General features: G+C 39.1%; 2 protein-coding genes across 3 annotated transcripts in view; one reads left to right on the top strand and one right to left on the bottom strand.

Annotated features, from left to right (window-relative positions):
- Nucleotides 1–1,889: 1,889 nt before the first annotated feature.
- LOC139465289 (uncharacterized) lies at nt 1,890–3,345 on the top strand. The gene is made up of 4 exons (XM_071246967.1): nt 1,890–2,026; nt 2,317–2,543; nt 2,720–2,829; nt 3,034–3,345. Exons 1-4 carry the CDS (start codon nt 1,890–1,892, stop codon nt 3,343–3,345), a joined length of 786 nt encoding a protein of 261 aa, XP_071103068.1.
- Nucleotides 3,346–10,425: 7,080 nt separating this feature from the next.
- LOC139465790 (uncharacterized) overlaps nt 10,426–25,846 on the bottom strand; it is a 55,195-nt gene continuing 39,774 nt past the window's right edge. For both annotated transcript variants that reach the window (XM_071247707.1, XM_071247706.1), the window contains exons 6-15: nt 19,315–19,405; nt 18,429–18,557; nt 17,826–17,963; nt 17,017–17,240; nt 16,407–16,555; nt 15,892–16,031; nt 14,035–14,125; nt 12,615–12,786; nt 11,726–11,846; nt 10,426–11,124 (exon numbers count right to left, since the gene is read on the bottom strand). In XM_071247707.1, the coding sequence (XP_071103808.1) occupies nt 10,916–11,124; nt 11,726–11,846; nt 12,615–12,786; nt 14,035–14,125; nt 15,892–16,031; nt 16,407–16,555; nt 17,017–17,240; nt 17,826–17,963; nt 18,429–18,557; nt 19,315–19,405 (1,464 nt within the window). In that variant the 3' untranslated portion in view covers nt 10,426–10,915. The remainder of the gene's footprint in view (nt 11,125–11,725; nt 11,847–12,614; nt 12,787–14,034; nt 14,126–15,891; nt 16,032–16,406; nt 16,556–17,016; nt 17,241–17,825; nt 17,964–18,428; nt 18,558–19,314; nt 19,406–25,846) is intronic.

Genomic DNA, 25,846 nt, shown 5'->3' with positions numbered 1-25,846 from the left:
AAATAATTTGTATCTAACGCAATACTTCATTTTAATGAAGGAAACGATCATACTTTGCCGGACCGTACAGCGCACGACCAGGGTGTACTGCAACCACAGCAGTTGTCTCCCCTTACAACAGGTAGAGTTTATCCAGATCAATATAATTCATCTATTTGGGCCTATATTTATTTGGGGTCTTTTTTTACCTTTAAAACTTCAATAATTGAAACATACAATTTCAGGAAAATTATGAAGCTCATTTCTTTAATAAAAAAACAACAACATTACCACATTTAAACTTGAATGTATTATGTTATAAGTACCTTGATCTCTGAAAACTCAAGAAAGTAATATATGTATTTATATTTTTTCTTAACTATTTTGATTTCTTATAGGTAGCAGTGAAAAAATAATTTCATACTATTATTTTAGGTAGAAACTCACGAGCGAAAGAAAGGAATGGGTCAAAGAAAAGATCAAGAGAGAGTTCTCCATTCAGAGGTAAAATTATGATATAATTTTTTTTTGGAAATTCTGAAAAATTTGTTTTTTTGGTTGGGTTCGAGGCTTGCCGAGAACTTAGCCATAGGAACGAGGCTTGCCGAGTACCTAACCATGACTTACCACAAGTATAAACATATACAATAAAATATACACACATAAATCGATGAATAACTGTTATTAAATCTCATGTTGTTTATTTGTAGATGTTAGACTAGATGGTTCAGATGATGAGTTTGATGAAGAGTTCAACAACTGGATGTCATGTAGCCAGGAGGAAATTCAGCAATTCATCAAGGCACAAGAAAATAAGAACACCGCCAAGAAAACTAATTCAAACATGACAACACTTGCCAAGTGGTTAGAGAAAAATAGAGGTGAAACAAGACCCCTTCAATCCATCCCTCCACACAGACTTAACAGTCACCTTTGCAAGTTTTTCATGGATGCCAGGAAAGTAACGGTGAAAACTATGAACCATCATCCCTTAAAGGTAAGATTACGCACTTTAGAAACATTATTAAAGTAATATCCAATATTACAAAAACATGGGCCTCAGATTGGCAACTTTTCACTATTACATTCACAGATGTTAACAAACATGATAAAGAAATTGAAGTTTAATATTTTGGTAAACATCCACATCATTCACTTACTGTCATTCTGATAGCAATGTATAGTATATATTCCAAAATTAGGAACAATCTGATTACAGTTAGTTTAATAGATGACACATAATATTTGAACATCTTAAATTTCAAAGTAATTATACAAATCTAAATTTAAATATATTGTTATGATGATTTTTGGTTTATTCTACATTAGGATAATACACTTAATATCAAATTATTATTTAGAACAGTCTGCTTATTACTAAAAGTATGAAGCATGCTTATCTTCAAGTTCTTAAAGACATTTTACTTACAGGAATGTTATCATCATTTAACCGACATCTGAGGGAACACAATTACGCCTACTGTCTCATTAGGAGCGAGGAGTTTGCCCAACTTAATATGGTCATTGCTTCCAAACAAATGGAACTGAAAAGAAGTGGGAGAGGAAACAGACCTCGTAAAGCGGATTGCCTCACAGAGGATGAAGTTGACAGGCTTTACTCATCAGGTAAATCCATGTTATGATCAATTTATTCAGCTCTTAACATCCAAATATTCTGTGACAATTAGTTCTTTAGCTATGAAAAAACATATGAAAACAGCTAAAACTTTTGTAGCGAGCGAAGTGGTGCTCTTCACATGTATGTTATAAAAGGTCTGTAGGTAATGTATAATTGGCAGGTGTTCTCTTTACTGATATAAAGTCTCCCTCTCTCTTCAGGTCAACTGGGATCACACACACCGGAGGCGCTCCTGCACACTGAATGGTTTAACAATACCATATACTTTGGTATGAGAGGAGTGCAGGAGCACCATGATATGAAGTGGGGCGATTTGAAACTGAAGCAGGACGGTAATGGCGACGATTATGTCGCCTTCTGTGAGCGATCTACAAAAACAAGAGGTGGAGCAGATCCAAATAATATCAGGTAAGGAAAATAAATTGGTGATGATTTGTGAGTATGAATATTATATAAATACAACTTAATGTGCAACAAAACCAAAATATTCAATTGTTTAAAATATACTGCAATAAAATTGATTTTAATGTAATTTGAAATCATCTTCTGGTATGTTTTATGGATGAAAGAAATGTAACTCTTATGAATTATAATGAGTGACCTTACACAAATAATTTTGTAATTAATCAGTAAAATAGATCATCAATGATGTGAAAGATACTTTCACTATTTCTATCTATCATGTGTTTGTCTTACAGACAAGTTGAGCCAAAGATGTGGGCTACCAAGGAGAACCCAGAACGTTGTCCTGTAAGGATGTTCAAAAAGTATTCAGAATTGAGGCCAACACACTACATGAAGGAAACTGATCCCTTTTATATATCAACTTGTACAGACATGAATAAGTCCAAGAAGTGGTTCAGGGGACAGCCAGTAGGGATCAACAAGTTGGGTTCCTTCATGAAATCTATGGCGAAAGCAGCAGGTAATATATGTTGAACTATATGATCTAAATATCAATATAATAAGAGAACATGTAAATTGTTCATATCAATACATGATAATGTTTACACTACAGTGATGATAACTTGACTTAATTACTAAATGCAGATTTAATATAACAAAAGTAATAAAGTTTTCGAATAAACCGTTATGATTCAGGTTTGACAGATGGAGGACCACAAGCCAAAAGGTTGACCAACCATAGTGCGAGAAAATATGTTGTCCAAAAGTTGTGTGATGCTGGTGTTCCTAGCAACCAAGTGATGCAGGTTAGGAGCTTCACTAAGTGCTAAATCAGTGAATATTCAAAGTTAAAAAATCAAATTTCAATGTTTGAAAACTTGTAAAGATCTGTGCAACTTCTTTATGTCAACGTGATACAAAGAAAATACTTATAACTAAATTTTAGGAATGAAATTGACATACCCCATATCTCATAAAAATGTATTATTTATTAAGCTTATTGATTGCAGATATCTGGCCACAAGAATGTGCAAAGCCTAAATGACTACAGTTCACTGAACAGCAACCAACATAGAACCATATCTAAGATTATTGGTGGACAAGCAAAAAGACCCAAAAGCACACAAGGTCCTGTGAGCCCCATACCAGATCCTGTGAGCACCATGGTGTCCAGCCAGATGTCCAGAACAAGTTCTGAGCAGAGGGAGAGCCACACAGTCAATGTCTCCAGGGGTGTAGATCCCGTGCAGGGAATGTTCAACAATATATATGGGGGCACATACAACATCACAGTTAATTATTTTCAGAATCAACAGTATTAAAGACAATGTATTAAATGTTGTAAATATTTGATAACTGTTGAAATGATATTTTATTGTTTACATATATCCTATGTCTTTATGTTTCACACACAATAAACTATTGTGCTTGTCAAATTCATTGTTTCTTGTCATTCTCAAATGTGGGAAAATTAGACAACTCATTTAGTAACATTTTTGGTGTTGTGATGGTAAATAGTATGTTCAAAAGTCAAATATTGAATTATTCACTGTGAAATTAGTTTAAAGAGCAAAATTCGTTTACAAATATTTCAATTCTTTCATGGAGTTGAGAAGATTCACCTAGCAACAATCAGCTGATCAGTTGCCTGAGTTGGTATTTATAGAATCTAGCCTGATAAATCCTGCTGACAGTTCCTTGAGCCCTTGTTTTTCGTTATCAATATTTTACAACAACAAAAATAATTTAATTTCCTCTTATTTGGGTTTATAACATTAGTTTCCAGCGGACAAATAAACGTATGACGTGTTTACATACACTCGAAGGTGGACCTATTTAGTGTTGCGCATTGGGACTGATAGTCGCGACGAGATGAATACAAATAGTTATTGGCCGGGTAGACTCTAATCCAAACCCATTTATAGATATCAAGTCACATTAATAATTCTCAAAACGTTACTCCATCATCTTTTAATAATTAACAAAGCCCGTAAAATGAATGCAAACAAGTGCCTTGCCTGTTACGGGAAGACTCCTGTGGATTGTCGTCGCTAGAGCCTATTTACTTGATTTCGGTGCAGTTGTATTACTGGGCATATTTGAAAACGAGGCTCGGGGGAATCCCGAGTGGTTACTGAACACAGGAAATCTTCAACTACGAGCTCGATATTTTATGGCGTATTGTTATGGGAGAAAAAGGATTAACCACTGTGTTCGGTTGTTACCGAAAAATCTACACACTCGTGATTAATCTGCCACGATTAGAACTCGGCAAAGCCTCGTTCTAATCGTGGCAGATTAATCACTCGTGTGTAGATTTTTCGGTAACAACCGAACACAGTGGTTAATCCTCTATTTCAACGTCATGGAGATCACATGGCCTCATCTAAATCCTGCCCTGTTGAGACCAGAATTCTAAAGATAAAATGCACCAACAATATCTGCTACCTTGGTGCATAGAAATTAGTTCAATCTCAAACTCCATCTGCCAAATCATATTCAGCTGGAGTGTCTTCTCTGCCTGTTACCAAAGCTGCTACAGTTTGCACATGGTGTAAAAAATCAATCTTTGGGTGAAAGATGATCAAATCGTTATTTAGGACACCACTCTCGTTTAAAAAAAGGTGTCTTCACCATCGTCTTCACCATCAAGTTCAGCCTCACAAACAGATGCAATACCATCATCTCCAACTTCTGACAATACACCAGAATCAAGTCTTCTTACCAAAACAGAAAAAAAGAAACTCAAAAGTGCAAGGGCCCTCCAACATTTGGAGGTGCCTTCTCTGTCCACCCCTGTGGAGGTTCACAATCCATTCGAACCTCTAGAGATGGAAGTCACTCCCTCTGTGCCAGTCGATGGGAGGGGACTCCCTTCCCGTCTAGATCACCAGTTGAGCCACCGTGAGCTCTTCTATTAGTATTATCCAATGGAATGGCAGAGGGCTACGAAATAATTTTAATGATTTGCAATTAATACTTCAGGATTATTAACCATCGGCATTATGCGTACAGGAAACTTACTTAAAAATTACTGATCAAATTGACATCAGACAATCGTTTCTTTTCCCCTCCCGGTGAAAAGGCAACTGGAGGCTATTCTGTCTTCAAGCTGTTGCTGTTCGAGTTACAATGCACGTTGTTCTCACGTTGTGTTCTGTGTATATTCCTCCATCGTCTTCTCTTAGACAGGCTGACCTTCAGAATTTATACGAGCAGCTCCCAAAGCCCTGTGTCATTATGGGCGATTTGAATGGGCACAATCCTCTTTGGAACAGTACAGATACAAACAGCAAAGGAAGAACCATAGACGATTTTATTTTGAATAATGATTTATGCATATATAATGATGGTTCGAACACATATTTACATCCAGGTACAGGTACTCACTCTTCTATAGAGTTATCGATTTCAGGGAGGGGTGTCCTCACATACGAAAACCATGGTTTAATACTGACTGCAAAATAGCTAGGAAGGCGAGGTACATAATTTAAACAAATTTAAAGTTATAAATGCTAACGCATGGCGCACTTTCCACTTAGACTAGCTGCGTTTGCCAAACCATGGAACGCATGGTCAATAATAGATTGACATGGCACTTAGAAACTGATAATTTAATAACAATTATTCAGTGTGGTTTTTGTAAAAATCGCAGTACCATGGACCATTTAGTTCAATTGGAATCACTCATTAAGAATGCAATAATAAACAAGCAACATGCAGTGTCTAACTTTTTCAATCTAGAAAAAGCATATGACACTACATGGAAACACGGTATTTTAAAGGATTTACATGACTTTGAATTGTGAGGCCGTTTGCCTCAATTTATATCCGGGTTTTTAACTGACAGGCAATTACAAGTCCGCGTGGGTTCTACCCTGTCTGATCATTATCATCAGGGCCAGGGTGTCCCACAAGGCAGTATTTTGTCTGTTACATTGTTTTGTATCAAATAAATAGCCTCCCTAAAGTTTTAAATGATTCAGTTGAGGGATCACTTTTTGTGGATGATTTTAACGTATCTTGTCGTGGTTAAAATATGCATACTATTGAAAGACAATTACAATTATGTCTAGATAAAATACATCAATGGCCTTTAGAAAACGGTTTTAAATTTTCTAAATCTAAAACAAACTGTATTCACTTTTGTTGAAAATACAAACCTCATAGAGAGGCAAAGGAGGCAAAGTTTTAAGTTTAATTTTTGACAGCCATTTGACGTTTTAACCTCACATCAAATATTTAAAAAATAGATGCCTAAAGGCCCTGGATTTGCTGAGGGTCGTATCAATTCAAAGTGGGGAGGAGATCAGAAAACGCTCTTCCAAATGTACAGACCACTCAATCGCTGTAAAATAGATTATGGCTCCATCGTCTGTGGTGGGGCCTGTAAAAGTGATTTAACATAATTAGATAGTATTCACCATCAAGGTCTGAGGCTTTGCCTTGGTGCCTTCCGAACTTCTCCTATCAATAGTTTATATGTTGAGGCTGATGAGCAGTCCCTGAAACACCGTCGCTTAAAACTATCCTGACAATACATTACTAAACTTGTTTTCCAATCCGTCTAATCCAGCGTGTCACTGTGTTTCTTTATCGGTTAACAAACTGACCTGAAATGTGGCATTATTATCCCCGCCACGAAGGCTTTACGTCCGCTTCTTAAAGAGGATAATTTTTCTCAAAAACTATTTGAAAAATAACAAAATACAAATAAATTTGTGCACACTGATATAGCTGGTCATGCAGTTTGTGCATTTTATCAACATCTACTATCAACATCTAACATGACTCAACCCGCTGTGATAGGTTAGTCTTCTCTCTTGGCCCATTTATTGGCATATAATTTTGGTCCATATTTGCATAACTGACAAGGTTTGTCAACAATAGAGACGTCACGGGTATTTTTATGACCTACAGGTGTAGCAGTATGATGAGTCTTGGCAGCCACAAGTAGTGGAATTTACATCATGAGGCCACATTCAGCAACATTGAATGACATGGTGATCGTATAGGAAAATGAAATTATTGTTTCCTTAAATTTGAAATAGTGTGTGAAACTGACGTTTCTCTGAATCTGTTACTAAAATTGCTTGTTTTCAAATTTTAAATTCACAAACATGCGGTCTTTGTCTAATTTAGTGGAGTCTGGTTCTGGTTTGTCGAAACGTTTCAAAGCAATTATCAAGAACAATACCCTCCAGTCGATATTGTGGGCTCTTGCTGTTTGTAGATCCACCCATCAGCAACAGTCGTTTAATTTCTTTCAGTGACACAGAGTACGGTACTCTTGTTCTTACTTTGTGCAGTCCCCATGGTTTCTTACCCGTGAAGATCCGGGATAGTATAGGTCTTCAGCAACCCATGCTTGTGGTAAAAGGCGATTATGCTTGTCGTAAACCTTATTTTGTCATTACATCCATATGGCATTGCTGTACACAACAGACGAATCCAATGATTTTCTCTGGACAACTACGGGAGACTACATTCAGGTTATGAGATGAATGGTATATGTTCTGTGATGTTTAGAATTGAAATCTTGCTAGACACAACTGGAGCAATCCAGTCGATGCCCAATCTATGCTGGCTGACTCGTGTCGATAATTTCTCTTGCTTCGCTCCAACATGAATAAATCCACAAAAAGTACATTCAATGCCATATATGACGTTTCTAGTTTGACATGGTAGATCTCCGAAAGGTTTATTGCAGTATGTTTCAACTGTAAATTTAGATATTACTTCAGAGTCAGTTATTAAAATGTCCAAATTTGACGCATCAACTCCCGATGCCATTCCCTATTTTTGTCAGAAAAAAACAATTGACTTGCATTTGCATGTTCTTGTGACGGGCTCCACCAGTGGGACAGGATACGTTCGCCTTTTCGTGAACAGCTGGCATCATCACTATTTGATAGTGATTCGTAAACATATGCTTATGATATAGTCGGAATCGTTCAATGGACTGTGATCTTAGCAGATATGTCATATGATTATGGAAATGTTTTTGTCGCTGATAAGCTTGCTCATATAATTTGGGGCGACACAACAATGGAAGTATACACGTGAGTATAGGTGAGCGCACACTGTAAAAATTGGATTTTACGCCTCTTTGAACAGTATTTTAATTACATGTTTATCATGGCGTGCCAGCTCAATATGTGCGTTGAAAGTCCAAAGTGAAGCAGCTATGAGACTTGGGCTACAAGTGAAAAGATCTTTCAGATTTACGCTTTGATAAAGCCCCCATTACACAGGGCTACGACCTTTGTGCCACTTTCGAGCGATCAAAAACTGGCCAGAACGCTCAATGGTCGCCTTAACCTAGAAAATCATATTTCTATGTAACTGCTCCAGCAGTTGTTCAGCAGTAACTGCTCGACGTCTGCAATCACAATGAAACACTGCAGATTGAAGCCCTATATTTATCGGCAGGCTGAGGAGGCACTACAGGTAGCTCAAAGGAGGCAGAAAAGAGGCAGAAGCATTGCCATGGTGTCTCAAGTGTTGCCATGGTCTTCGAATGGAGGCACGGCGGTCGCCATACTCATCGTTCAATGCACGCTGTTGGTCGCCCAAAGAAGGCACAAGGGAGGCAGAAGCATCGCCCAGATTTACGGGACAGTATTTCAGCAGAACGCGTCTATTACCTGGCGACCATTGGGCGACCACTGAGCCTTCATTCTGCAACAACGGCAATGCTTGTGCCTCCCTTCTGCCTCCTTTGAGACACTTTTGAGCAACCAACCTCCTCGGCGGCCTTTGTGCGACTGTTTTGAACATGTTCAAAAAATCACGGCGTCCATGGCGATGTCTGAACTTCCTGTGAACCACCTTGGAACGACATAGGCAACCATTCTGCCTCCTTTGAGCCTCCAACGACGACCTGGCAAATTCTATGGTCTCACACGGGAGGCACAAAGGTAGCCATCCTATGTAAAGGCCCCATAATGTGAATTCCTTGCGATTGCAAAGTTCACACAGTGAAGCAAAATATGCTTGATGGTGAACCTTACAATCACAAGGGATATACTTGAGAGGTTCGTCCCCATCTGCTTTCACCAGATATTCTTGGGTAAACCGACTGTGGTCAATATGACATCGTCGGAACATAACCTCATCATATCTTGACTGACAACCCACGATGTATGACCAGTTGCTGGTTTAAATTCGTGAAGTTTATTTATTCCTACCTAGGTGTCCCACCTTTATTGCATAAGATCCCGAGTATAACTACTGGTTTGAAATTACTGTATGGAACAAAGAGTGGAGATATCGGTTTGTTAAGAGCTGCATTGGCTGCATTATCGACTGCTTAGTTACCAGTTATGCCTACATGACTTGGTAATTAACAAACGACGATGTCACATTGACCAGAAGAAAGATCAGTATATAGTTCTAAAATGTTGGAGGCGGTCGGGTAGCCAAGTGGTTAAAGCGTTCGCTCGTCACGCCGAAGACCCGGGTTCGATTCCCGACATGGGTACAATGTGTGAAGCCCATTTCTGGTGTCCCCCTCCGTGATATTGCTGGAATATTGCTAAAAGTGGCGTAAAACCATACTCACTCATTCACTCTAAAATGTTGAGGATTACAGCATTATTTGAAGAGACGCATGTAAGTGCCTCAAGCAAGACGAGGAATCTGAACATATGATGATTTTCAACAATATCGTTGTTGTTTAATATAAGTGAATGAGATAGGTTTGACCTCAGCAGTGGAGATTGAACTATTATCTGTGATTCTTGAGGAAACAGTTTTGGGTCCAATGATGGTGGCACTTGCAACTCAAGTGTTTTATATTTTGTAGGTAAACACGAATCGAAAGTGGGACTCGAACCCGCACCATATGATTTGAGGACGTGTAATAGTCGATATCTACTACAGCAACACATTATAAGGACTAAACTGCAAACTTGCAAATTTTTATGTTCTGATACAGTTACAGTAACTGGCATGTTCTCCTCAACTGAAGTGACGCAGAAAATATCCTTTGTACTAAATGTGAGATTGGTCGTTCAAAACGTTTCGGCATGGCTGAGGTTCCAGAGAGCTGATTGTACACAAATGTACCCATACCTTTCTAAAGACACTGTATTTCCGCCAGTTTCTAACAGTATTCAAAAACAGAACAAGCCTGTGCAATATGTGTTTGTCTTGTTTGTTTGTTGTTTAACGCCGCATTCAGCATTATTACAGCTATATGACGGCAGTCTGTAAATAATCCAGTCTGGACCTGACAATATAATGGTTGACATCATGAGCATCGATCTAAGCAATTGGGAAACGATGACATAAGTCTTCAAGGGGGGGGGGGGGGGGGGGGGGGGGGTGTCGGGAAGAGGGGGCAAAATTGTAGGTTGTAAGAATAACATAAACAAAACCATTCCAAATGTACATTTTTTTATTCTTCAATATATGGCCATGGCATAAAACAACGACCTAAGACTTATGTCAATTGCTGGGCGAATGAAAGTATACACTTAAGATTAGGATTTCACCAAAATTACAGACTTTGTCAAAACCTTAACGATGAAAAGTCACTGAAACACTGCAAACTTTTCAAATCACAACTACGATTCCGGACTCAAATGCCACGATCAAGATGTAGGTGCACTAATCTGTCGCGTGCTTTACACAACATTCACAAAAATAACCTCCTGTGCCAACAAAGCGTGCATTTGTTTCATTGCTTGAAACATGCGTCTTGTAAACATTATGAAACATGTAATATGCGATCTGTGCTTATTGTGCGAATCTGTGTTAACTGACCTGGGTGTTAGTTCGATCTAAAATTGTGAAAGAGTTTGCTTTGTTTGTGTGTTGAATTGAAATTTAATTTTGACAGCGTGATTAAATTATATCTATTTCCAGTTTATTATGACTTAAGCTGAATCAGTAGCGGTGTGACATGCGACTCTTTTGGGACTTCACTTCATTGTCTTCATCCTCTTGTTTGCGTCGTTTCTTCATGAGCAGGAAACACATGTACACAATGATCAGGAGGAGTATCAGGGCGACGATGCAGACCACGATGATGGCGGGGAACATCACAGACATATCAGGGAGGCAGTTCTTTGCTGTTGGAGAAACACTAGTATCGCCTGGAAGAAAATCGTATCATCTCTGATCCATCAGTAGAAGTTCTACAATTCGACTATCAAAGAGATTAACCCGGGTTCTGTTGATGGGGCAGATAAGTTGATCGTAGATCGTTAGATTCTATCCCCAAATGGGTAAAATGGGTAAAGCCCATTCTAGGCATTCCCGCTGTGATATGGCCAGAATAATACTGAAAGCAGTGCAAAACCCAACTGACCTTCCTAACATCTTTTGCATGACCAAATCAGTGACAGCTCGATTATTTGAACTTCATTTACATCGAACAATTGTGTTTATATCTCGCCTTAATAACCATCTCCGTGGTCTAGTGGATAGAACATATTCCTGGAAAACGGAAGGCATGTGGTTTGATCCCATGGCCGCATCATACCAGAAGACATTGGTAGATGGTACTTGTTGGTATCCTGCCTGGCGCTTTGTATTAAGAGGATACACAATTGACTCGGAGTTTTATTTGTCTGAGTGGGGTATCCATGTTAAACTTATGCTGACTACAATTGAAAGAGAAATGCTTTATCGACATTGAAGTGCAGAGTAGAATTCAAGACTAGTTCAAGCGGATACATATAGGTGAGAACGTACCGTTTGTTTGCGATGCTGTCGTGGTGTCATCCTCAAAGTACACTGTGGTGTTGGCTGTTGACTCAACTCTGCCGTCATTGGTTTGACGCTTCTTTCTGTCTCCCGTTACTCCGCATGTTGTCTTGAAATAAATACATGCAAGAAGTACATACATACTGTTAACAGAAATGTGTCCACTTTAAGAGTGAAGTGATTTCAGACTAACCTACGGTTATATTTACACAGTTTTACAGTTCATGTCTCATCCACAACAGATTGTAGACGCGGAAAACTGGTGCGACAGGGGACCAACGGCAGGAGGGCTTCGTTACGTTGTGTGTACACCCTCACACTGGTATGTGCCCGTCGCACATAAATAAATCGAGATATGCTGCATCTTCACTGAACAGGACCAAACACCATAGGTGTATTGACATAAGAGAAACGGACCATTGATAAATTAAATTAAACTAAGCAACCACCGTATTGCCCAGGTAAAAACCTGTGTATTACCTTTGTACAAATCTCTCCGAAAGATTATCAACATATGTTATCCAAGGAAGCTATTAAATATATTTCATCTAATCATTGCTACATGTAATATGAAATATTTGTCATTGCATATTTGTGTCCACATTTGCTTGAGACATGACCCGTGAGGATCAAGGGTAGAATCAGCAACCCATGCATACCGTAAGAGGCGACTAACGGGATCGGGTGGTCAGGCTCGCTTACTTGGTTGATGCATGTCATCGTGTCCCAATTGCGTCGATCAATCCTCATGATGTCCATCACTGGATTGTCTTGTCCAGACTCGATTATTTCCAGACCGCCGGCATATAGCAGGAATATTGCTGAGTGCGGCGTTAAACAACAAACAAACAAACACAAGCTTCAGAACTCCACGCACCAGTTGACAGCCAGCTTGATCCCCGGAGAGGCACAGTTTGTACTTCATGTCGTGCACCAGGGCTGCAGGCCCTGGTCGGAAGTAACCTGGTCTGTACTGCATGCAAATCTGTGTGTCACTCACCCTGCTTGGATAGGAGTGCACGATTGCCTTACCGGACTCGTCGCTGCATCTGGAATAAGGACAAATCGCCATTTCGATGTTTCATTACTGTCAGTTGTCAGTGGAAAAGATTACAAGATTATCTTTGACAATGATTTTGAAAATGATCAAATTTTCTCTTTTTAAGCTGATGCATTCCGTTTATTAAACACTGTAGCTCACCTGTTAAACCCTGTGTAATTTAGTGCCCATCTAATTCGTACGCACGGATATTTGTAATAATAATTAAAGCTATCTTATAATTTTCAGAAAAACAAAGATTGTCAAAGCATACATATTGTTGTATGAAATATTACATCTTAGTTCAAACATTACAAGCCTCATCGAATGTCACAAATTGGGTTACTAGCCATAAGTGTTGGTGAACATGATATGACTTATTGGAATAAATTGTAACTGTTGTTTTGCAAACATTTTTTTTTCGGGGACATTTGCCATTAAACCTGTACAGTTTCTGAACATTTGCTTGACATAAACAGTATTCACAGAACGATTGTGGCACATGAGCTTAAAACAAAAGCCTGCCTTTGAAGGCCACAAATATGCATTCTCTGCTCGGATTGGATCGGATATCAAAACAGGGAGTTTGAACATGAAGTTTCATTCAAGCCTAAGATATCGATGGTCTGATATCGCGCAATAATGGTAACATAGCCAATTACATTCCACAGATTTAGCCATCTGAACTGAAAATATAATGTTTAGATCTATGTGTTTAGATTTAGAGTGACAAAAACACACATAAGATTGTATAACAGGAAGAATAACTTCAACTTTGCAATAGTCAATTTGAGCAATATTTAAGGACCTCCCGCCTACATTTAACAACTTTCTGGGAATAATCGGGCATGCCCTTTTGAGATTTCAAAGAGCGTCAAATGGGTCTTGCCGAAAAAGTTTGATCAGGGATATAATATTCGTAGCCTAAATATTGTGGCATGGCATGTGGAAGACGTGCTTGAATTTTATGTATCGGTGACCCAAATTATCTCTGATGCAATATTCATATTTCACTTGCTTCATATGGACCCATGCAGTTTCAGGCGAATTGTTTCTTGCCTTTGCATGTGTTTGTAATGTGTGCCAACGGTGTGGCAAGATTTGCCCACCTTTACGCAAATATTATTACAATGGATTTTGATTCATTAACACATGCTCATAATATAGTCTGTATCTTACAATGGTCTGTGCCTTTTGCGGAGATTTCTTTTTGTCATGGACATTTGTCTTGTGTGTGAATTGATTAAGATACTCTTACCCATCGTTTCCAAACACCACTGCCTCTTTCCGCGAGGAATCCGTCTGACCATTATGGACGATTATGCGGATCAAGCCAAGGTACGAAAAGTCTGCAATTATTGATAATTGAAGAAGCGGAACAACAAGAGAGGAATAATGTCGCTTTAATGCATATGGTGCTTCAGTTTTACACTGTAGTCAGCTTAATGGTGGGGGTCCAATTGACACCGTGAAGACTTTCAACTGAGCAGGTACATTTGTTGACAAACCCTGGTAAACCAAGCAAAGATAAACACTAAAACACTTTTTATCAAATGGAAACTTGATCTGAAGTACTTGCTAAAACAGAGGCAGACCTCTACCACCATTTCCTGATGGCTCTAGAAATCCTTCCACAAAACCATGCATTTCCAGTGTGACACCTTACTTTGGTTTGGTGAAATATTTGCAAACTCAATCCTCTGACCGACACATGCAGAATCGAGGTAGAATAGGTCTTCAGCAACCCATGCTTGCCGTAAAAGGCGACTTAGCTTGACGTAAGAGTCGACTAACGGGATCGGGTGGTCAGGCTCGCTGACTTGGTTGATGCCTGTCATCGTATCCCAGTTGCGTGGATCGATGCTCATGATGTCAATCACTGGATTGTCTGGTCCAGATTCGATTTTTTCGTTATATAGCTGGAATATTGCTGCGTGCGGCGTTAACAACAAACAAACAAAACAATCCTCGAAACACATTAACAGAACTTGTCTCCACCTTACATACTAAGCAACCTGAATATACACCAGTTCCTCAATATTGACATCGTACCCAGTCTACTGACATCGTGTCTGGTTAGGGAAACACGTGACCAAAGCGAGATACATGTCACATGCAGTGTGAAAGCCAAATGTTTCCAACTACCTTATTAGGATAGTCGTTTGTACTTCCGGTTTAATGTCGTTACTTCCGTTTGGTGAAACATGTCGAACTCATAATATGCTCCTGCTTAATGACTCCATATTTAAGTTAGCTCGTTAATTAAGGACACAGAACTACTAGATGAATGACCATTCTAGTTATAGTGACCTTGAAATGTATTAATATCTTACCACTTCAAAACCCAACTCTAAGAATATTAATGATGCCACTTCTTGAGTAATCATAAACTTAAGACGAATTGAGTGTATGACCTTTGCAGTGGATGTGAACATTCTCGAGGACTATCCAGCATATAAACAAATGTGTTGTCCCATGGTGGTATTCAATGTCACAAACATAAATATAGCATATGCTTCTCATTGAAAGTAGGTCATCGTGACCTGTTATTGAAATCATAAGATTGTCATCACGTTTCATTCAAATTACATAACCACTACAAGCAAATGGTTTAACAAAACACTGCATACATATTTTTTAAGACAGAAATCTATTGTGAGCTTGACCCTTACGATCTCGGTTCTGTCCTAAAGATGACAATTACCAAGTTGCATTGACTAACAACAAATCTTCCTCTAGTATATGGGGTCAATAAGCCTGACCTTTGACATCACTGATACATGTGTTAAAAGACTTCCCAGGGCAGAAGAGGAGATAAACACGATATATCCATGATGTCCAAGCACCGCATGGTTTAAAAACGCAATTTACCATGTGCCACGCGTTGGAAGAAGTGACATACAAACATATTATCCAAATATGTCACCTAAATGCGGTGCCTTTCCGGCTGGCAGAATATGATATAATACAATCTTTTGCTGACTTTTAAAGTACTATTACAACATCGAATAATCATTACGTGTCCAGTGAACTCTAATACATTTTAATATTCATTAATAACCGTTCGCTTTTATTAATGATCAATCTTGATTGAAATAATTCAGGAAATACTTACCATCATCCACGATGTTTAAACACAGCTTGTAGATTTGGTTAAGTGGAACAGGGTTGGATATGGGGCGACCATTACTCAGCGTGGTTGATAGTTTTACTCCCAAAAAATGAGCAATCTCTTGTTGTTTGTTGAGAAAGTTTCTGTAAAAACAGAGCAATTGTCCCACTTAGTAAGTATATATTAACATACAATCCTCAGGAAAACAAAGTGAGCAATCTCTTGCTGTTTGTTGAGAAAGTTTCTGTAATAGCAGAGCAATTGTACCACTCAATAAGTATATATTAACATACAATCCACAGGCAAACTACAGACATATTCTATAATTTGTTATATAGTATGTTATTGTGTGAATGTGCGTGGGCCACATACATAAACAATTTACAACAGCTACATCTGGAAAGACCACTACTACTTCTACAAATTGTGACGTATGGCTATTTTGAATAATGCACATGGCATTGCATAATCTCACCCTCCTCTCGCAGTAAAACAGTCATTCGCGGTATATTACTCACGTTGCAGTATCTGCTAGGATGGCATCTGTGGATATGGTTTGCCCGGATTCGTTGACACAACAATTACCATATACAACTTCATCTGAGGCCAACAACATGTTAGGGTTGTACTGGATGCGGTATGGTATTGTATAACACACGTTCCCTCCCTGCAGAACATAATGATGACACATTGCTTTGTCGCAAAATATTACCGAAAAGGACAACATATTATATAGTATATATATATATATGTGTGTATGTGTGTGTGTGTGTTGTTTTGATATAACTCTTTTAAACAATTTTGCAAACTCGCAGATGAACAAGTAAACAATAACCTGGCATCTAGCTTCTCCTCAAATACATATATGTAAATTGATATCAATCTTAACAGATGATTATGAACCCACCATCCAAACATTTCACATACATGAAATATGCTCTACCCACAGAGCCTCTCATCTCAGCACTACGTGTCCACCGAAAGTTTGTAAACGGCTTATCATTGCAAGGATTAGGACATTTTTCGACAATATTTGAAGTTGCTGCCTTGCTTCTGCTGCTGCTGTTGCAGGCTTTATGAAAGCTTCTTAGCACTAAGGTTCACAGCGACTTTCAGCTCTCCTCTTACCTGTGTCTTAGTGGTGTACGTTCCACAGCTGCCACTGAAGCCGACAGTGATGCACTGGCCTTGTATGTCTGAGGGGATCCTGTCTTCAGTGTCAGTGATACCTCCTACTGGATTGGCTGTGCATTCAGTGGAGGTGTAGCCAGAGACCGTGATGAGGGGCCGATACAGGTTGATGGGGTTCATGCAGATTGTCATCTTGTTGTTATCACAGGATGTGATGGTTGCTAGTTATTGATAGGCGATAAAGTTAACATGAGCAGTCACTGACATTTAGCAACAGCCTTTGAACAATGTGTTTACGTTTTGAAAAAGTACCCAGATAATATCAAGTTCATTATTACCATATGTGATACAGAAAGTCGCAATGGTTATGAATATGAAAAGGGCCTGATGTGCTGCAAATTGATCCGGTTAAATAATACATTTCCAAAATGTATTCCAGGTACATGTTTGGACTATTATCTCCATTAAGTGATATGAACATTTAATGGGATACATATTATAATAACTAGAAACAAAATACTGAAACAGATCGTCAAGAAACAATATATACTGAGTTTAATGACATATGCACATATAATGATGACAAACTGTGTGGTTATATTAAGGTCACCGTGTCGAACAAACTATTATGATCACTTATACAGGTTTAGTAATCTCTTAATAATCAGATCTCTTTCTCCGTAATGATACCTTTCTGTATTACGATCTGTCGACAGAACAGATGATATTGTATATCATTTGAGACGATTATAAGAATATGATAGAGAATTTACTATGTAACTATCTTGAGTAAAATATGAACGTACTTCTCTTGCGTTCGCACTTCTCAGCATTGCCATTGTAATATCCAGAGTTACATACACATGCACCTGTTGACCCGTTTGAGACGCACTGTCCGTTACTTCCACAGTCCATGACTGAACAACCTGTGCCATTTATGTCAGCTGCAGTGACAAAACAATAATATCATTATTACAACCTCCTCTGCAAGAGAGGCGATAGGGTGGTCAAGTGGTTACAGCGTTCGCTTGTCACGCTTAAGGCCCGGGTTCGATTCCCCACATGGGCATGATGTGTGAAGCCCATTTCTCGTGTCTCCCGCGGAAAAACTATACTCACTCAGTCAATCCTCTACATGACCATGTTGAAGTTAAATAAAATTAGCAAATTAAGATCGCCAGCAAGTTAACTTGTACCTAAGTTTATAAATACTGGTTGGATGAGACGATTTTGCTGGAAGGCTGTCGTAAAACAACAACCTTGTAGAATTGTGCGAAAAGTTTGGATTCGTCGTGCATTACACATTCCCAGAACACTATATGTCATCACTGAATGATAAAACATTACATGTCCGCATGTAATCGTAAATCTTGTACTGAACACCAAGCACATCTAATGCTATAACTTACATTGAATAATACCACAGTCATCCCCTGTTCTACCAGTAGCGGAGGAACAGTCACAAGTCGGACTGCTGGGTGGACAGACGCCGGCTTTGCAGGCAACACCATACCGGTTACAGTCGAATAGAACCGCAGCTGGAACAAGGGTAGACAATCGATCATTGCTACATATGTCCAAACACTATTTACCATAATCATTCGATATCTGGGGAAGGGGTTAAAATTAGGCCTCAGATTTTACACCCACAAAAAAACCCATTATGCTTGATATGCGGCATGTTGTGAAAAATGCTTTCTGGAATATTTTTTTCATAGACACATGCTTTGGGAGACAATTCGATATTTCAGGGAGGGGATTAAAACATAATTTGGCCTCATTTTTTACATCCACAAGAAACATGTTGCTGGATTTGCTGCATGTTGTGAAAAATGCCTCCTGAATAAATATGTTCCACTCACCCTTTAAGAGAGAAGAAACTGTATGTCTTGGAACCGTTACCGTAAAACTACATGTATTCGGTTGCAACCAAAAGTAAACACACACCCACAAACAACCAACCTCAAAATCCTCCCCCACCACCCCCATGTAGAATATTGAATGGTCGGGGCCTCACAATTATTATATTATAATTGTTCACTGACTGTACTGACTGTACTGACAATCATAAACATTTAGATATATACCTTAAGAAAATGGAATGTGATACCTGTTTGCTAATTAGCTAATGCAATAAACTAGATGTTGTTTTTCCACAAAGTTGCGCCTTTTATTTAAGTAATGTGGTTGATGTTATATTTTTCAAAGTACAAATTTAAGAACGAAACGTATTATACTCCTTGTCTGTTTCAGACAATGGTGATAAATAACAAGATATATATATATTTAACTTACCGTCGTCGTCGTTTATGCATCCCTTGATGGTGACGTCATCGTAGCCCGAAGCACTGATTGTAATTGAGAACTCTTCCTGTGATTCGACAACCTAAAACAGAACACATGTACTGCTCCTGGAAAATGGCAAGAGATACATCACAACACAGACACGGGGAGACTTGCACTCTCTCAGGGTAATATAAACCTTACATGTTCATCTGCACTTCTCTCATCCAGGATAATATACTGAACAACAAAAGTTCCTGTGACATTGAATAAGGTTTAATGCAAAGTTATGTTCTTTACCCAATCTGAAATAATTTCGGTTTGCAACTGATAAAAGACTCCTGTAAGTGTTCAAATGGTTTAACTTGCCATAATGACTTCCGAAAAGTCGTGATTTCATAAAAATACATGAAAATGCCAAAATGTCAATTTACAAATCAGTAGCGTGTGTGTCCACCTCTGGTTGCGATGTAAGCAACACATCTTCGTCTCATGGAATGGACCAGGCGTCGCACAAAGTCTTGTGGGATATCTGTCCATATCTGCTGGAGCATCGGAGGGTGATCTCTGACTGCATTCGTCTGCTGCCAACGTTGCCATAAACACCAAATGGTGTTTATGTGGACGTTAAAATGTCTTGCAAGATCACTTTGACTCGATCCTGCTTCAAGCATACCAATGGCTCGCAGACGCTCATTTTCGGACAGGCGTGTCATTTCGTAATGTTGGATAATTGCGTAATTTTGTTTGTTTTTCTGAGTGGTTATTGTCAGGACGATGCTAAACAATGCATATGGAATCCCGTTAACGGACATGTGTTTATATCCATAGTGAAATGCATGGGGCTTGCATAAAAGTCAACTTTTGCATGGAGTGCATGCTTTTCTGTAGCAGTTGCGTTTTTGTGATTTGATTCCATGCATGTACTACAATATTGAAAACCAAACTTTACTTGTTTGTAAAATACACTAAAATATTGGTGTCACAGGAAATTTTGTTGTTGAGTATATAAACCCTACATGAACACCTAGCACTCGTGAAGAGCAACCTCCCCGTTGTGTGTGCTGGGTAACGCTAATAGCTCTTTCCCTTGTGTGGAACCGGGGCAAAATGTGTTCACAGCACCCCTTAGCTGGTCGTAAGAGGCGACCAAATTGGGCAACCTGTTTGCCATGGGTTGCGCCCCTGTGTTGGTGGAGGAAGGCAGTCTGGTGGTTGAGGGCACTGGAACCAGGAACCGGTGTTCAATTTGCCCAAAACACCACTATGACCCTAACTGCACCTAGATGGGTGGTAGAATGGGCCCGATTCTATCAATCGGCTGGTCACGCCATGCCCTTCACATGTTCAACCTGTTTGTATCATGTGATACATGGAATTAATCCTGTTTCAGGATAAAATGATGACTTTGAATATATTCATTATAATTTTGCTTAGAGTCGATGCCAGAAGGCGGTGGCTCATGGGCCAATCTGGCTATATATCAACCTCTGGGTTCTATTTGACTTCAGATTACTGTCAAGGGCCGAACCAGCCTGACTTTAAATTCTGTTTGTCAATAATAGCTACCTTTGTTTATATTGCTTGAGTATAACGCCTTTGTAACCCTGGTGTTGTAGATTGGTTTCCTCTGCAACATCGTCCTTGTTGACACTCGAAGGCGGGTGGGGAGCAGAGGTGTCAAATCAAATAATCACACCATGTCTCACAACAAATCTCCTAGTTCTTTCGAAGCTAACAAACGTCGTCATGTCGATTCTGTTTCATCTGACTATGAGGTATCGCCTATTGTTGCAGATTCTTGGCCACGATTCATTGTTATAGCATCGGTCGATGAAACTCCTTTAAAACTTAATCCGTTTGCCGTATCAAAGGGCATCCAAAGTACTTGTGGTGAAGTGAAGAACGTTACTCGTCTTCGTTCTGGTTCCATTCTTGTGGAATGTGCACGGAGACATCAATCTATCAACATGCTGGGTATCCAGCAGTTTGTGAACACGCAGGTTGCTGTCTCAGAGCACAGGACACTGAATTCTAGTCGAGGTCGAGCACGAAGTCTTGCAGAAATGTCAGAAGAAGAGATTGCAGCTTTACTTAAACATCAGGGTGTCACCGCTGTCAAGCGATTTACACGAAAAACAGAAGATGGAAATATTATAAAAACACAAACCTATCTTTTCACATTTTCAACGTCTACTGTTCCATCACCAATAAAAGCTGGATACTGTAACATCGGAATGGAGGTTCATGTTCCAAATCCACTCCGGTGTTTCAAGTGTCAACACTTTGGTCACGGGGCCAAATCTTGCACGACCAAGTCGAGGTGCTCCCGATGCAGTGGTCCCCATGAGGGCACAGAATGTTCAAATGAGATCAAATGTGCTAACTGCAGCGGTGAGTACTTGTCATTGTCCAAATCATGCCCGATTTTCGATCGCGAATTGAAAATACTTTAAATCAAACATACAAATAACATTACCTACTCTGACGCCAAAAAACTCCTTTTACCCTCTCAGACCCCTTCAAATAAATCATATTCAGCTGCAGTCTCTTCTCCGAGTCAAGGAAAAAAATCACCATGCCATCCACTCACTGTCAGACTGATATCTCGTGGATCACCAATGACCAGATCATCATTGATGAAGCACCTACATTATCTCCAAACAAGACAACAACAATGACGTCTTCATCTCAAACAGAAAACCTGCAACCTTCACATTGTCAACCCACTGAACCAGAACTCATACAGGAATCCGAATCAGTTCAGGGCGAAGCCCATCTGTCAATAAAAAACAAACCAAAAAGCAAATGAGGAGAAAGGCAAGAGCACTCCAACACTTGGAGGAGCCTTCTCCTGGTGCGTGCCCTGTAGCGGTTCATAATTCATTTGAACCATTCGACATGGAGGTCACTCCTTCCCTCCCAGTCCCCATTGAACCTACATGAGTGGAGCTACTAACTTAATACAATGGAATTGCATAGGACTTAGGAACAATTTTGATGATCTACAGTTATTATCACAGCATTTTAAAATAGCTTACAAGAAACATACCTGAAAAATACAGATAAATTTGATTTTTGTCAGTACAATTCGTATCATTCGTTTTCACCTCCAGGTGACGAAGCCACTGGTGGAGCTTTCATTTTGGTGAGGCGGGATGTCATCCATAGCCAAATGGTGCCAAGGCTCGACGTACGTTTAAACAAAATCGGCGACAGTCTTGGAGAAACTTTGTATCAAAGATTAATTACTGTACGACAATGACAAAGGTGTGGAAGGGTACAGAGATTCTAAGGGAAGGGTTCAAATTCTGGCATTCATCATCTTAAAGATGATCATGGTCTACTAACTGACAAAGTAGACATCGCAAATAAGTTGGGTGAAACTTTAGCCTAAACTCTTCATCTTCCAATTATTGTAACAGGGATTTATTTAGCTTAGTTATGTCGTGTACATAAATGTATAATTAATCATTTTAATCTTATTTCACGTTTTAGGTATCCGGCAGACGACGATTGGTTTATATATATACAAGTTGAAATTAGTTGTCAGTCCGTCTGTCTCTTGCTTTTATGTTTACTGCACAATTCTGTGTCACAGGGCTGGTCACATTTTGGTTATAAGGGTATTTGGGTTGGTCTATTTTCATGTCATTGTCTTTGGCGTTTTAACAGTAGCCAAGGCCATGCTTCTCACTTGATTGGTCCTGTTTTCAAATATACATGTCATCCGCCATGTTACTAACCAGTCACACTATCACTGAATGAGGATTGTACACCTGCTTGATTTTTTGCACAACTCAAAGGTTAGTTAGTATACATTTTAGTTGTTATATAAATTGTAAATTAAAGTCTAATATAAATCATATATAAAATAGGTATAAATATGTTCATGATCAACCTAGTGTAAGTATATACACAATCTACCATTTAACCTGTATGAATGTGCGTATGGTTTGTTTTCTATGTTTAATCTGGTCAATATGCTGGCTAGAAATTATTGTTTTGTAACTGTTTACTGTATGGTGTAATATTGATATATCATGAATCCTGTATTGTTGATAAAATTTCATTGTGGTGGTCACTGTTATGTATATATGTTTCAATAAGTATAATGGTAGCCCTTGATCAATGTATTATCCCTTATATAGGTTTACTATACGAGTTTGCTGTCGGGCTACTTGGTGCGTGGTCTCACTCCCGTGTCACCCACAGGGTAGGTTTCTGTGTACAGACTCTATGGTCTGTTTCATTATTAGGCCATGTTATATTTTATAGTCTTCATGTCAACAGATACTTTGTTCATCACATGTAAACATGTAATCATATAAAGTCATTTGTGTAATGTATTACTGTGTAATACCTGTATATGATGATATATATGCGCATTTATGTACTTAGTTCATAATGATGATAGGTTGACCACGTGTGATTTTAAATCACGTATATTGTTTATTTTTATTATTATTACAGAGTGCCTTCTTCCACTACGCTGGAATAAACCGATTGTACCTCACAACCCGTAGCCTGTGGTTTATGTAATAACCCCCTAACACCACTATATCATGGCTGCAACAATGGAGCCCCCAGTGAGGACATCTGTGCAACGCCAGTAGCCTATTTTGGACAGCATTCAACTGTTTGCTTCCGAGAGATGGATCTAATGTTCCATATCCGATTCCAGTCTTGAGTTAGACTTGTGCCTCATGCCGGGTGAGAACTTTGATAAGGACTATATAGTCGTGTGACTATGATGACATTATATCAGTGATTTGTGGCTTTCTATGTATCTGACACTGATCTAGATCAAACAAGTTTGAACTTTTTGTGCATTGAAAAAGTTTCTGTTTCTTCATGATAAAGAGATTGATATGCCTCATCATTTGTATATAGCAATGTTTGAGTGAAGTATAGCCATAAAGGCTTCATGCTGTTTATTCCTTGTGTTGATATGTGGTATACCTTACTTGTATTGTGATACTTAATTGTATTTACACATATATCTGCTGGCTTGTCAAAGTTGTTTTTTTGCTTAGAACTTAAAAGAAACATTTTTTTAGTTCTATTTTTTTTTTGTGGTTTTTATTTATAACAGGCACACATGCATGTATGTTACTACCGTGCCATTAGTAATTTGAACTAGTACCGGTACTACTATAGTATATGTAGTTTTGTGAATTTGCCTTAGTTAACCTAGGGATGGCACTTGTTTTTCTTAAGCTTAGGTAATCAAGGGACATAGATTGGTGATTGCTTGATGTGTGACTGAGTGGACTTTGAATACATTCTCAAAGTATGAATTAAATAGGAATAAATTCTTTATCACGTTGGTAGGTACTATATTTAGAACTCAAATTAGTGTTATTTGATAAAGCATATTTGATAGATTTCACATATCACTGCACCAACACTGCATTATACTAACAATACTTCCTTTGTAGTATACAGGTCATAGTTCATCGGCCATTTGTATTTTGGGCTATTTTTCAAGGATTGGTTGATATATGGTCTCTGGTGTTGTTTCTTTGAGTTCTTCGTGACACTGAATAATTTTTTGCTTATGCGTTGCGTTGCGTGCCCGCGCTGTGCCTGAAATTGCTGCTTTGCCGCGTTGTACTCTACGTTTGCTACGTTTGCTATCACAGAACAAGCAGAAGGAGAATTATGATCAACGAGCCAGAGCTGCTGTTTTGGAAATAGGCGACAGAGTACTAGTGAAGATTGTAGCCTTTGAAGGTCGCCATAAAATCGCTGATAAATGGGAAAACGATGTCTATGTTGTCATCAACCAGCCAAATGCATCTGTGCCCGTATACCAAGTAGGGAAAGAGAATGGTGAAGGACGAAGAAAGACCCTTCATAGGAATCTCTTGCTTCCTGTAGGATCTCTACATCAACAGGATATTCCAGTGCCAAAGCCACGTAGATCTTTACCATCAGCACCAGTATCTAAGACAGTGCCAAAGCTACGTAGGGTTTTACCATCAGCACCACTCTCTAAGACAAGATCATCACGGAGATTACAAGGAAAAGAACCTGATCCTGAAGATAGTGACGAAGAATCTGTGATAGTCCCCATCACTTCATTCCAACCGTCAGTTTCGAGTGCTGAAGCAGTCGATGGGCCAACTGAGGTTATAGCAGAGGAGGACACAAGAGTCACTGCGATGGATGATGATGATGCAGAGGAATCGACAGATCTACTTACTCCAGATCAAGAGCAGGAAGAGGAATCATCTTCAGAGGAAGCTTCTCCCGATGACGTCACAGTGCTTCAAGAAGTCACGCCTGTAGTTTCGGAAGAAACACCAGATCCTTACCTTGTCAGCTTGCTGACGGGGTTAACCTCTTTGGTCATGTGGACAAGGCGTCCGACCTCTGATCACGCTGGGCGCCAATGTAGCGGCCATAAAATTTCCGAGTCCCGTGATGGGATTCGAACCACGGACCTTCTGATCAGAGGTCGGACGCCTTGTCCACATGACCAAAGAGGTTAACCCCGTCAGCAAGCTGACATGGTAAGGATGTCATCTGTGGGATGACT

This window comes from Haliotis cracherodii, unplaced genomic scaffold, assembly GCF_022045235.1.
Source record: "Haliotis cracherodii isolate W230 unplaced genomic scaffold, xgHalCrac1.p SCAF_18, whole genome shotgun sequence".
Lineage (NCBI taxonomy): Eukaryota > Metazoa > Mollusca > Gastropoda > Lepetellida > Haliotidae > Haliotis > Haliotis cracherodii.
Note: the sequence above shows the minus strand (reverse complement) of the source record. Positions and strands in the feature narration are given on the sequence as shown.

Bases quoted from the DNA above. Each gene is read 5' to 3' on its own strand.
- LOC139465289 (XM_071246967.1), top strand. From the start codon at position 1,890: ATGAGAGGAGTGCAGGAGCACCATGATATGAAGTGGGGCGATTTGAAA. The intron at 2,027-2,316 runs GTAAGGAAAATA...TTTGTCTTACAG, and splicing joins GCAGATCCAAATAATATCAG to ACAAGTTGAGCCAAAGATGT. The intron at 2,544-2,719 runs GTAATATATGTT...GTTATGATTCAG, and splicing joins ATCTATGGCGAAAGCAGCAG to GTTTGACAGATGGAGGACCA.